This window comes from Misgurnus anguillicaudatus, chromosome 22 (genome assembly GCF_027580225.2).
Source record: "Misgurnus anguillicaudatus chromosome 22, ASM2758022v2, whole genome shotgun sequence".
Classification (NCBI taxonomy): Eukaryota; Metazoa; Chordata; class Actinopteri; order Cypriniformes; family Cobitidae; genus Misgurnus; species Misgurnus anguillicaudatus.
In genome coordinates, this window is record NC_073358.2 from 36,101,459 (window position 1) to 36,115,529 (window position 14,071).

Sequence of the window (14,071 nt, forward strand, 5' to 3'; positions counted from 1 at the left end):
GGACCACTGTTGTCAGTGATATAAGTACTTGAAATGAAAATGATTTCTTAATGTCTAGTGACATATCAGGGCCATTTTATGATTAATTGAGATACATTTCTTACATACTGTTCCTTTAAGCATTGCTAATAAGTTTGAATACTGTCACGAAAGGGATCCAAAAATTAAAAAAGGATGGACTTGTGGGAAGCTCTCTGCGATCTCCAGGACGTAAGTAAACACCTTATCAAGAGCGATTTGTGATGAGAGATGTTGATGATTTTTTTCATGCAAGTTCAGCTTAGTTGGCTAAATCATTAGAAAGTCAATCTGGGGTGTTTCCTGTGACACCACACGACGGACATACAATGCAAAGGAGAGGCATGCATGGCTGTCATCCACAGAGAAAGCCATTGGTAAAGCCATTGCACAAAAAGCCTTTTGCTAGAGCTCATATTGAGAAAGGTAAAGACTATTGGGTCTGTAGTTCTCTATACTTTGGAGTAATGACACAAAAATTAATCTTTGTGGCTCTGAGGTGTTCCAAACTGTATGGTGTGGCAAAAATAATGGAGGCCATTCAAAATATTAGATAGGTTTTTTTAAGAATCTTTGTAGGGTGTACTCATTTTTGCATCACCTCATTTGATTTAAATGTGTTATTTTTCGTATCCTTAAGATGGTGGACTTTCACTCTTATGTTAAGAAGCATAAATGTTTTATAAAACTGGTGTGTAAAAATACAGCAAGTTGGTCTCATGTTTACTAACAAATGGAGAAAAATCTTAATTTTCAAAGGGGGTGTACTCATTTATGCTGTGCTCTGTACATACTGATAGTGTGTATCATCACTTTTATAATTATAAAAGTTTCAATGGTATTGTTTAAGAAACCACTGTTTTGTAAATGTCAAAAAATTCATAATCCCGCAATGCCTTTCAAATAAAAGACTTGTACACCAAAACCTTTATAACTCAAATACAATTTGACTTTTTTAAAAGGGACATATCATGAAAATCTTACTTTTTCCATGTTTAAGTGCTATAATTGGGTCTGTCAAACTACAAAATGTGAAAAAGATCAACCCAGTAACTTAAGTTTTGGTAAACCATTCTTTGCAAACATGTGAAAAAATGTGTCATTGAAATTTGACCCCCCCCCCCCCCTTGTGATGTCAGAAGGGGATCTTATTTAATAATACCGCCCCTTAATCTGCACTGTCCAACCACAGCACAGCCATTTAGTGCAGAGATCAACTCATTTGCATTTAAAGGGACACACCCAAAAACGCCACATTTTTACTCACACCTACAAAGTGGCAATTTTAACATGCTATAATAAATTATCTACCGTATTTTCGGGACTATAAGCCGCATTTTTTTTTCATAATTTGGGTGGTGCTGCGTCTTATAGTCAGGTGCGCCTTTTAAGTCAGTATTAATTTTGACATTTATGAGGCAAGACACAACATTACCGTCTACAGCCGAGAGAGTCTGCCATATGCTGCTCCTGTATTTATGTAATTCAATGAATTCAGTGATGCAGAATGACGAACCTGCGAACTTCATGCTCGTTGGCTTGTACGGTTAATTTAGCCTATTCAACCTTCCAGGTATGTTCAGTATGCTATTGTGTATCGTGTAAATAACTGATAATATTACTTTTAACGTACAGACACCTATTCAGACTGCTGTTCTGTCTGCTATTGTTTAGTTGAATAACTTGCCTTTCCAGATTAAATGTCTGTTCTTCGACTTGGATTTTGTAAAAATAATTTTCTAAATAAATGCGACGTATAGTCCACTGCGACTTATATATGTTATTTCGTCTTAATGACGCATTTTTGAATGATGTGACTTATACTCCGGAAAATACGGTATATGATATTTTGAGATAGAACTTCACATACATACTCTGGGGACACCAAAGATTTATTTAAAAAAATCTTGCGAAATGACCCCTTTAAATCAAGTCCTCCGTGTGATATCAACAAAGGCTTATTAAACTATGACAACATTATTACAAAGCAATAAACATGAATGTGTCGCAGTTTGTCCCGTTTATTTAGTAGACCCACTGTTCGCCATCAAATAAGTCGGATACATCATGACCAAGGGATAAGAATAAAATACCAAAAATTTGATATAAAGGAAACTTTTAACACATAGTGCTTTACCTTTTTGTGCTTAAAATGGTTTGTGATAAAAGCTACAGGAATTCTGCCAAGGGGATGCATGCATGTTTAATACAATCCATTATTGACTTTTTATAACTTTCCACTGCAGGCTGCGTCTTAACATCTGTTCATTGACAGCTCTTTGTTGATACACAGCCTAAAAATGATATGCAACATCTCTACAGCTGTGTTTTTGCAAAGTCGGCTGTACTAAACATAATTTAATGACAGGATGCTCCACAAAAAAGTAGAAAAATCCAATGCATTGGTCATCCTAAATGACTTCTATATTAATTTATTAGTTAAGAGTTTCACTCTCGGCGGGTGACATTTCTATACAGTACATATTCACAAACACTTTACAAATAAAGAAAGACAGCATTGTACAAATAATGCAAATAAGACACCCAACATGCAGACAATGTGTTCAACGAAACCTTTTGGTTTTCAATCAGTTCAAAGACCCTCTTGTGAGCACATGAAAGATAAATACGGCCACTATATACAGCCACTTTAACCACAGTCAATAGAAAGTGCACCAGTTACTGCTGTCACTGGGAGTCAGTCCACCTGTTATCAGGAGAATGAGATCCACAAACCACCAGATGCCAAGTCCACCCAGGGTAAGCAGCTTTCCTACTGCAGTCCCAGTGTGTCCAAGACAGAACCGATCGACACCAAAACATCCCAGGAAAAATGAATACAGTAGAGTGGTGATGAAGTAGTGTCCCGTATATCTTGAAAATCAAAGAGAATGGCTTTTTTACAAAAACAAGGAAATAAATGAACCGGTGACAGATTTATAAGAATACTTTAAAAGTATGCATATAGGGTAAAGTTTATAAACTAATACAGCTGTATTTACCCATGGCTATTCTTATACATGAATAACATTTTTTAGACTCAAACTGCATCTGTACTGTGCACACATAAGTGTATTGAAGTACTTGACTGACCTCTTGTGGAACAAAGTTGTAATACACAAACATTTATATAACGTCAGGTTTTGTCATCACATGTTGGTGGTGTTCTTTAAACTTATATGTGAAAGAGTTGATTAGTAAAAAATATATATGTTTTACTTACTTAATACATGGCTCATTGCCTCTGAGAAACTCCCTGGGTCCGGCACACTCTATGCCATCCAATGCGGTGCATAAGACTTGGGTATGATTCACATCTTTGTACGCTTGACCTCCAAACTACAAGCAAATGTATGGTTTAACTTATTGAATACAAATATAAAGGTACTAATTTTCCTATTCCCCAATGAACAATAACAGTCAAAAGCTTAGGGTCAATTATTCTTTATTTATATTTTTCCATTAGAAGAATAGTAAACTCAATGATTTGTGACTAATTAAAGATTATTAAAGAATTGAAATAGAGAAAAATATTATTAATAATAAAATATATATTACATTTTTATCAAATCACCAATATTTAGTTAAAATATATAAAAATTTTGTTAGGTGATAACATTCTCAAATAAGCTACCATTTGCCTAGAATTAGGCAACGTATCCATTTAAAAACATTGTTAAACATCACAAGGGACACTCCAATTTTTTTGAAAATATGCTCATTTTTCAGCTCCCCTAGGGTTAACATTTGATTTTTACAGTTTTGGAATCCATTCAGCTGATCTCTGGGTCTGGCTGTACCACTTTTAGCATAGCTTAGCACAATCCATTGAATCTGATTATATTAGACCATTAGCATCACTAATAATGACCAAAGAGTTTTGATATTTTTCCTATTTAAAACAATTTTCTGGGCAGATATGGCTAGGAACTACTGTCATTCTGTCGTGATAATTAAGGACTTTGCTCATGTAACATGGCTGCAGGAGGCGCAATGATATTACACAGTGCCCGAAAATAGTCCCCTAAGTATCTTTCAATAAAGGGTATGCATGTGACGTCACCTTCGGCGAAAGTAACTGCGGTTACGCCCACTGAGTGGCAAAAGTCAGAGCAGCAGAATTTGTTTACAGTGTGAAATCAGCGAAAACATGGGGAAAACGCATCTAAATGGGGAAAAGCTGTTGTGCGATAGACTGTACTAACAGATTTAACAAGAATTCAGAACTATTGTTTTACAGACTGCCAAAAACACCGAAAGGAGAAGTAAATGGAACATCCATGCCAACGTCCACTGACCACAGGTGGGTTGACAAGTTGCTAGGGTCACTATCAAGTCCAACTAAATGTAATTTTTGCTGATAACATACCTGCAAACTCAGAAGGGCTGAAAAAGGTGACACAATGTATACGCGCCCGTAATTCAAGTTTAATTCATCCGCGGGAAAGCTGATGCAGCCAAGGCCTTTTTAGAGAAGCTGCTGGCAACGCGAAGACCCGCCCTTCACGTAACCCCATTTGTTCAGCTCCCATCCATTGACCAATCCTAACCTTAACCACGCTGTGATGACCAAAGAGCTTTTATTGTTTTTGTGAAGCAGACCGCAGTAGGTTTTTGAAACTCCCGTTTATGGGAAGTTGACACCCCCCCCAAAAAAAAAAACTTCGGATCTACACGATTCACATGGATGACCTTTTTCAATTCAAAACGGTGATTTTCGCCGAAAAGCGACTAGTTTGCAGGTTTGTGATAATTGTCAGTTATACTGACATTTTCGCGGCCGCCGCTAGAATAGCCAGCCATTTTGCTAAATGTTTTGCTACTCAACAGGGCGTGCTCCAGCGTGGTTAGTGGAAAAGTTACGTCAATGCATACTCTCTATAGCAGGGGACTATTTTCACTATTGGCGCTTTTCCATTGCACAGCACCCCACGGTTCGGTCCAGTCTGGGTCGGGTCAGCCCACTTTTGGGAGCTTTTCCATTAGGTGCAGTACGTGGTACCCGATACTTTTTTTCGTACCACCTCGGTTGGGGTTCCAAGCGACCCGAGCTGATACCAAACGTGACGCGAAAACACTGTAGATCACTGATTGGTCTGAAAGAAACGTCACTAACAGCGTCATCGCTAGCTTTACCTGTGCTAGGCTAGCTTGCGCTGTCTCGAGCAAACATGTTGTCATCTGTGCTCTGCTATAAGTTCCCAAACACCCTTTTAGCGACGAAAAACATCCACATGTTGAGAATCAGGGACACCATAACAGTTTTTTCCAGGCTTGCAGTTTGTGGCGGAACATTCGCGACGTGCACGTCAGCATTATATGCTTAAATGCAACTTCAGTGAGGCTCAGCGGAGCGCCGTCGGCTGACGCCGCGAGTGTTTGAAACTGTCATGCGATACAGAGGTAGTGATAAACGCGATGTGCAAACATCTATTTGTGGTGGCCAATTTTAATTTTGTGGTGGACTGAGAAATGAATGTATGGGAATATACAACGACGCTCTCCTCTTACTTGTATGATGTCACAGCTGTGGGCAGCGCAAATATAACGACACGCCTAAATCCCTCCCACTGCGAAGTGATACTAAACTCGATGGAAAAGCTAACTACGCCAAAGTGAGGTGAGCTGACCCGACCCAAACTAAACTAAACCGTGGGGTACTATGCAATGGAAAAGCGCCATATGTTACGGCAGTAAAGTCCTTGATTATTACGCCAGAATGAGAGTATAGTTCATAGCCTATCTGCCTAGAAAATCGCAACTTTAAATTTTCTGTCAGTCTTAGTACACGATGTAACTACAGAAGAGTCAAGTTCCAAATAGGAAAAATATCCAAACTCCTCCGTCATTTTCCAGCGCAATGCCAATGGTCCAATCAGATTCAATGGATTATGCTAAGCTATGCTAAAAGTGGTGCAGCCAGACATGAGCCGTTTCTCAATGTCAAGGAAGGATCCTCGGAAGCCAGAATTTTTAAGGATGCTACGTCATCGACGTCCGTCGAAGGACTGTTTCAATGTCGAGGATCCTCGAAATTTCAGCCAAGGACTGAGTCCTTCGTTTGAGAAATATCCCATATACAGGAAAGGATGCATATTTGTATCCTTCGCGCTCTTCACACGCTGAAATCATCCACAATCCTATGCGCGCAGCACCGAAAGCACACCTTTCAATCACGCAATGACGTAATGACGTGCACTTGCTAGCCTGTTCCATTTAACGTGTTCTCCGAATGCTTAAAAGGAGCCTCGCCTAGCCTCTGAAGGAAGTGACTTGTAAGGATTAGTCCTGCCAAGGAAGTATCCTTGACATTGAGACACGGCTCCGGAGATCGGCTGAATGGATTCCAAAACTGCAAAAATCAGATGTCTAACTCCAGGGGAGCCGGAAAACGAGCACATTTTCAAAAAAAGTGGAGTGTCCCTTTAATCCATTGGGACAATTACATCTTTGTCTTTTTGACCAGTAGTGTACCTTTTCCAAAACACCATTTATTCTACTTGCCTTCACACACCCATAGCCCAGTTCCTGAAAGGCTGAGACATTACCACCATGATCAACAGGATCTTGACAGAATATAAATTCTTCTGGTCTGAATGAAAGAACAAAATTAATTAGCTGAAAACACCGTTACACTTGCCCTGTTGGAAAAACAGCCAAAACCAACATGTGCTGGCTGGGTTTAGCTGGTGTTTCTGTCTGGTTTTGACCACTAAAGACCAGCTGATAAACCAGGTAAAACCACCTGAACACCAATGTAGCAAAGATGGAAGAGCAACTAAAACCATCTTAGGGTGGTTTTAGCTGTTTTTAGCAGGTTCACACACAATAAGCATACAACTTATGTTGTTTACACAAAACAAGCTGAACGTTTTAGCAGATGGGGAATTCCACTTACAGATATCGACAAAGCACCACCGGAGATGTTGGGTTGTATTCATACTGATCCGTATGATTGGATGGTTCAGTAGGTATAACGCTCTCCGTCACATTACCTTCAGGTAAAATAACCGATTTACTGGTCGTCACTCTGTTTCCGGGTGGCTCGGTTGAATTTTGAGAATGAATTCCACCCAGGCATTGTAAAAGCAGCACTGTAAAAAGCAGGCAGAACTGTCCGCATAATAAAATGTAATTGACTGATATCTGAGGCATGATCATCACACCGTTTGCGATTTCCCCACAGAAGTCAGGTTGGACGGCTAATGATCCAGCAAATGAACGCGATAACTGCTTCCTAGCGCTGATTTTGCCAGCTACATTGACAAATGCCAGTCGACATATTACTTTTTATTAGATAACACGAAAATTACGTGACGCGTGCTAGTCGAATATAAAGCATAATATTCCGAGCACAACACACACGGGGTTAAAATTTGAGTTTATCTGTTGACCATGTAAATGTCGCGTAATGATGACATCACTTTGGTCCGTTTCAGCTGTTGTGGCTAGAAGAGATACAGCTATTTTTGTTTGCTTTTTGTGGATTATCCCTTATCCATTGCCTTGCTTTATTTTCAGTTTGCTGCGTTTTGTGCTTAATAATGTATCCCCTGTGCCTTTTGTTCAATAAAAAAGAGATATAGCTACATGGAAAATCTCGTGAAATATCGCAGGATGAGCGATGTTTTCACCATTCAGTGGTGATTTGGCTGTAGCTGTATCCCCTCTAGGCAGAACATCGGCGTCATGAAAAATGTTATGAATATAATATGTATAGTTTAAAAATCAGCTTGTTGTTATTTAGGGTATGAATTCAGCGTTATAATGTGACTTGCAATGATAATAATGATGATGATGATTAATAATAATAATAATAATTATTATTATTATTATTATTATTATTATTATTATTATTTATTCTTACTATTTTCAACAAACTGTTATACCATATATTGATGTGTAAATTATTATTGTCTTGTGATTATAACGTGAAAAATTATATTTCATGAAATTATGTTACGTTGCTTAGAAAATAGTTATATATTAATAGGCCTAATTAAAACTGTTAAATATACTAAACGCCGAAATAGTTCACTGTACCTATAGCTTTATACAGTAGCCCTCTTGTGGTAAAATTAGGATATGCAATTATGTTAATGGGCAAATTTATATACGACACGTGTGTATATATATATATAATATATATTATATATAACATAACATTATATATATATATCACATATATATAATGTTATACCTTGGCATTACAAGTATGGCATTACAAATGAGTCTTTTAACAATTAAGAAAAGAAATGGCTAATCTAATGTACTTTGATTTAATCCTCAAATAAGGCATCTGAAATAAAAAAAATAGTTTGAAAAGCAAAAAGAAACTGTATAAAGTTTTTATATTTTTTTCTTTATTAATGGTTGCTCTGCAACACTCAGGTTTTTAGGCACTGGTTAATGACACCTTTATACAGCAGATAAAGACTTATGAATAAATAGGATATAATAATTTTTAATTCAGATCTTCGTCTTATTCATACCATAGACTTATAATACATATCATCACAGCTTAATTTTTTACATAGAGAATATATTGCTATTGCAATTCACATCTAAAGATCCTGACATGTGTTTTGATCATTATCGAGTTTTGATCCAACCACAGATCCTGAAGTTGTAACACCAACGTGTCCAGTTTTACAATCTGATATTAATACTGAAGTTTGTGACCGTTTTCGGCCATGCATCCAGACCGGCAGAGGGGAAGGTCTGCACCGGGGTCCGTAGCTCACATTGAGAAAATGGGGATGGTGAACTTGGTAGGATACCACAGAGGAGGTGCCAGCAGGTGTTATATAATTTTGCGGATAAGATAAAATACTCCCATGTGCTGAGACAAGCACACCCTGTAAAAGACAGCAGCTTGTTACACTTAGCATGTTTAGGGTAATAAAACAACATTTTATTTTGCACTCATACCAGGCACATCTGCAAAAGGCATTATTAAAACTAAGACTGGGATTTAATTCATAAGCATTGAAGAATATATTGAAAAAATATTGACCTATACCTGAGAGGTTGTCCTGTGTTGCTGGAAGCCAGGTGGTAAATCTGGCCTACCAATGAATCCTTGTTGTGAGGATGAAGCAGCAGATATGTAACCTTGACCCTCCTCTCCATTTAACCTTCTTGGTAACCATGGACCAGTTGCTTCAGATGCCAAAAGTGGTACAGTCCCAACATAATTAAACTGGCATACATTTGACAAAAAATGTGGTGGAACACGCAAAGAATGAATTAGGCCAGGTGTGGGCACGTAATGGTGCCGAGCAATCGGACCCTTCTGAGAAGCATTAGTCACATCCACTGCAAACTTGTGCTGCTCTGCATTTCTTTTATCCGAGAGTTCAGCATCCACCTCACCATGTTTCTCATTGCTGTTGACTTCTGTGTTTTTAATATTTTGCATCTCTTCCTCCTTTGATTCATCCTTTGGATCTTGCACTGTTGTAGAAATTTCTCTGGAATTTTGGTCATCTTGGGAAATTGACTTTGTATCTCCATTTATATCTTTCTCATCCCCATATCCAGTAATGTTACTCTCATTCATATCTGTAGAATAAATGTTTGATAAATACATCAAAAGCTAACATTTAACATATTTTAAAAAGGAAGAACATCTAAAAGCATATGTAGTACAAAATAATTTACATTAAAAGGCTTTGACATTTATTAGACACTGATTCCAACTAAACACCTGTTGAGGTTGATGTTACAACATTTGCTTCTTGAATTAAATAATCGGATGAATTTAGGTAGTCTGTGGACACATTGGCTTTTTTCGCTTCCACTTCTTCACATCTTTGATGCAATGTCTGCTTCCTAAATATTAAAAATATGCGAGTTAACTTAAATTTATTCAGAATCTATTTGTAAGAAATTTGTGGAGGTAAAAAAATCAAGTTTCTTACCTTTTTTCACGTCTTCCATTTCCAGTATCACGGAATCCCTTTGCAAACGGATTATTATCGATTTTCAGCTGAGTTATCTGTATTAAAAAAAACAACAACAATTAGTGGTTGCAAGTTGAATGAAGATTTCACATTACCTCAATTGTTAATAAAATTTGGGTTAGACTGCTAGGCCTTAACATTTATACTGTAGACATTTATCTCTTTAATCCAAAGTGCATTTAATATTTTACATTTTATGCTTTTGTCAGGATTATAAACAATAAGATTACACTTGATAACACGTCACATAATTCAAAATGCGAAACCTAAAGAAACAAAAAGATTAAATATTTAAAAAAAAACAGTACGAAATCAAATTAAGGAGGGAAAATGGTTTCCCATTTTTTTTACTTTACCTTCTCGTTTTGGTATGCGGTCACAGCGATGAATTCTGTCTCGGGAAACACATAAGTTTTAAAAGTACTGTAAGGAAGTTTAAGGATGTCGTTTGCTCGAACTATATGAAACCTTGGTTGATATTTGTGCATGGAGTTTAAAATGGTCTGCAAAAAAGGAAAAAAAGAAAAAAACACCAAAAACCTTCATTAGAAATATAGTTTGTATTTTATAAATATTTTTTAAATCGACAAACATCTGTTCAGTGCTTTTCAATAAAAAAATTAATAGCTGCTATATATACCTGTTGAATGTGGCATATCCTATGTCCATTCAACATTTTATTCATGACAAGGAGTTAAGGTTAAACAAAAGAAATAGATTATAAATCATAAAGCCAAATCTATAATGTCAAACTACTCACAAATCCATGTTTGTCGGATATGTTGTTCGTCAGTTTCAGTTTATGAAAGGTCACAGATTTGGACATCCACTGTTCCCCAGTAGCAGGGCTGTCTGGATGGATGTACATTCGTTTTGGCATTTCTGGGTCGGCCTTTCCAGCCACCATCCATCGGGAGTTATGAAACTTGTATCTGTAGTCGTCAGCCGCAACTATATCCATTAGCAGGATGTACCTCGCCTTCCTGTCAAAGCCGCTGCAGCGCACTTTAAATGGAGGAAACATTCGCCTTAAGAAAAAAAGACAGGTTAACAACACAGCAGCAGTGTCAGCTGAAGAATAACACACGAACATTGTAGTAGATAAATATGTGATTCAGCCTAAATGCGTAAATGCGCATTTACATTAGAACGGTGCGCTCACCTGCGCGTCTCCAAAAACAGGTTTAATTTAAAAAAAATTCACAGTCTATTTTTGTTTCTTACCTTCCAGACTTTGTTATGACCATCTCCGTGCCGCTTTTGTGAAACTGCCCCCACAGGTCCTTGCCTTCCAGCTGCACCACGGGGTCATCTTCAGGTGCCTGGTCGGGATCTCTCGTCTCCACAGTCAGGTGCGCAGGAGACGCGGATTCTTTAAGTGACAAACGAATGGAATTATGAATCACGTTCTCAAACTGCTGTTTCCCGTATTCAACCGGAAAAAAACGAGGCTGCTGTCCAAGCATGGGACCAGTTGTGAAGTCTGATGGACTGGCCGGTATAAAGTGGTGATAAGCCATCCTCTTAACTTGCGCAGGCGTCTGCTTGTAAAGTTATTTTACAGTGACATCAGTAAGCACTTCATCCTCACAACGTAGATAACAGCCCCTCTGTGAAGTATTCAGCATTCACCTCTGTTATAATATGGCTAAATTATGCAACTTTGTAACTAAGAAGTACACGTGTTACTTGACTCCACGGGGGGCATTTGAACCTCCTTACCGCGTTTTTAAGTTGTAAAAACTGACTCAACCATTTTGTTATTTGTCTTGTTAAACAAAGACATGATTGCTTAGTTAAGATAATTTTTGGGTCCCGTCCGCAAAAATAAACCATATGATGGTACTGGCCGAAATTGCAGACAGCATGATGGTTTGTGGTCGGGACGAATCAGTGTACTCTTTAAAGTCAGTGTTTTTTTTATTGGCTCCTTGGAAACATCTAAGCCAATTGTTTTTCGTGAGGGCGTGGTTAATTGATTTTTCAAAGAAACAACTGCAGATCTGATACAAATGGAGCATCAGCTGTCTAGATAAAAGTGTTGAACGTGTCGTAAATATAAACTGAAGAACATTCCAGCATTTACACAATTTACACAATCTGTGAATTTACGGATTTGCACAATCATATATGGCAAAAATTACAATTATTTTGTTGTAACAATTATTTTGCAACAAAGCAAATAAACAAACCTTGTTAGTAAACAGAAGATTAAGAGTTGCATATTAAATCAATTACAAAAATCCTTGTTCACCAGGCTGTTAACTTAAACTTTTAAATCAGAGCTGTGGGTCAAAATATAGGCCCATGGCTTCGAAAAGGTGAAAGAGTGTTAAATTAATGTGCTGTAGTTACTTGATAACTTATGTATATATTATGTTTGATGTTTTGTATTGTACTGGTATTTGTGTGTTTGTATTTGTTTTGTACAAATGTGAGACGGACTACGTGACGGGATGCAAGACAATTCTCGAGAGAAATCCTGAAACTGAAATATGTGCACAACAACCAGATATAAATAATTATCAATTTTTAATAAAATAATCTATTTACACAGTATGTGCACAACAACCAGGTATAAATAATTATCAATGTTTTTGGAACAAAATAATCTATTTACACTGCCGTATCATTATTAAGTGCATATTAGCATGGCCGTAGTCAGCTATGAGGTCACTGAGGTCTACATACTAATATCTGGCAACATGGGGTGAAGAAACACCTAAACTGGCAGTATTTAAATAAGGCACATCATTCAGCGTTGGGCAGGTAATTGCTGACAGGTCACAGAACACTGATTGGTAAGACCAATGCAATAATCATCACGGTTATGGCTGTAAGAAACAGCATCAACACTATCAAAAACAGTAGAAAATAACACGGGTAGGCCTACAAAGATACAAGTGGGTTTAAATGAAATATACAAACACTGCGAGAAGGCTATGTTTTTTTATTCAGTTAACCTTTAACACAGTCATGCTAAAAACCTTCATAAAAGCACTAAACAAAGGTCTTGATTAGTATCCTGTAAAGTTCTTCTTCATACAATATTGTTTATTAATGATTACAGCAATAAGCATTGTTGCATGAAAAATAAATAAATAATCCACCCTTAACAAATTGTTATCTAATAACTAGGAGCTAATATAATAATGTCCTTCCCCAAGACAGACAGAGTGTGTATCCAAAGTGTAATTTTCAAACCCTGGCTATGGCAATGCATATCTATGGAAGCCCATTTCCGCCACATAAGAATAAAAAATCATGCTCTGATAAATAATAATTATGAGATAAAAAAGTCAAAAATAATGACTTTAAAAGTCAACATTATTAGATAAAAAGTCGAAATTACGACTTTTTATCTCATAATTATGACTTTTAAATCCATAATTTTACTTTTAAAGTCATTATTTTTGACTTTTTATCTCATAATTAACCAATCGAAATTATGACTTTAAAAGATAAAAGATAAAGTCAAAAAAGTCAAAATTATGGGATAAAAAAGTGGTTCCTAAAGAATTGGTTCCCTAATTCAATGTACAGTTTAAATATACATTGGTTTGTTCAGCTATATATTGGTTTGTTCATGTATACATTGGTTTGTTCAGCTATATATTAGTTTAGATACACTGGTTTGTTTAACTATATATTGATTTGTTCAGGTATGTATTGGTTTAGATACATTGGTTTGTTCAAATATATACTGGTTTGACAAAACTGTACATTGAATTAGGGATCCAATACATATTTACATGTTATGAATTCCTTATTTCCTGTGACCAACAATGACCAATTATGCCATATTTCTGACTTTTTTCATCTCATAATTATGACTTTTTTATCTCGTAATTTCGACTTTTTAAAGTCGTAATTTCTACTTTTTATCTCGTAATTTCTACTTTTAAAGTCGTAATTTTTACTTTTTATCTCGTAATTTCTACTTTTAAAGTCGTAATTTTTACTTTTTATCTCGTAATTTTGACTGTTAAATTGTTGGTTTGTTTAGCTATATATTGGTTTGTTCAGTTATATATTTGTTCTTTCAGTTATGTATTGGTTTAGATACATTGGTTTGTTTGGTCATATAT

General features: G+C 36.6%; 2 protein-coding genes across 3 annotated transcripts; both read right to left on the reverse strand.

The window, feature by feature from the left end:
• Positions 1-2,434: 2,434 nt before the first annotated feature.
• tm2d2 (TM2 domain containing 2) lies at positions 2,435-7,441 on the reverse strand. The gene is made up of 4 exons (XM_055199187.2): positions 6,917-7,441; positions 6,523-6,610; positions 3,242-3,357; positions 2,435-2,892 (listed from the first exon to the last, which is right to left on the reverse strand). The coding sequence occupies exons 1-4, from the start codon at positions 7,177-7,179 to the stop codon at positions 2,679-2,681; spliced, it is 681 nt and encodes a 226-aa protein (XP_055055162.1). The 5' UTR covers positions 7,180-7,441; the 3' UTR covers positions 2,435-2,678.
• A 920-nt stretch (positions 7,442-8,361) lies between these two features.
• On the reverse strand, positions 8,362-12,472 carry tbx3b (T-box transcription factor 3b). 2 transcript variants are annotated; one of them, XM_055197967.2, is made up of 7 exons: positions 11,208-12,470; positions 10,744-11,011; positions 10,340-10,486; positions 9,942-10,018; positions 9,728-9,852; positions 9,041-9,582; positions 8,362-8,876 (listed from the first exon to the last, which is right to left on the reverse strand). In XM_055197967.2, the coding sequence occupies exons 1-7, from the start codon at positions 11,501-11,503 to the stop codon at positions 8,583-8,585; spliced, it is 1,749 nt and encodes a 582-aa protein (XP_055053942.2). In that variant the 5' UTR covers positions 11,504-12,470; the 3' UTR covers positions 8,362-8,582. The 2 variants fall into 2 exon arrangements, with proteins under 2 accessions (XP_055053942.2, XP_055053945.2); XM_055197970.2 differs by lacking the exon at positions 10,340-10,486 and having other exon boundaries at positions 11,208-12,472.
• Between the last annotated feature and the right edge of the window lie 1,599 nt (positions 12,473-14,071).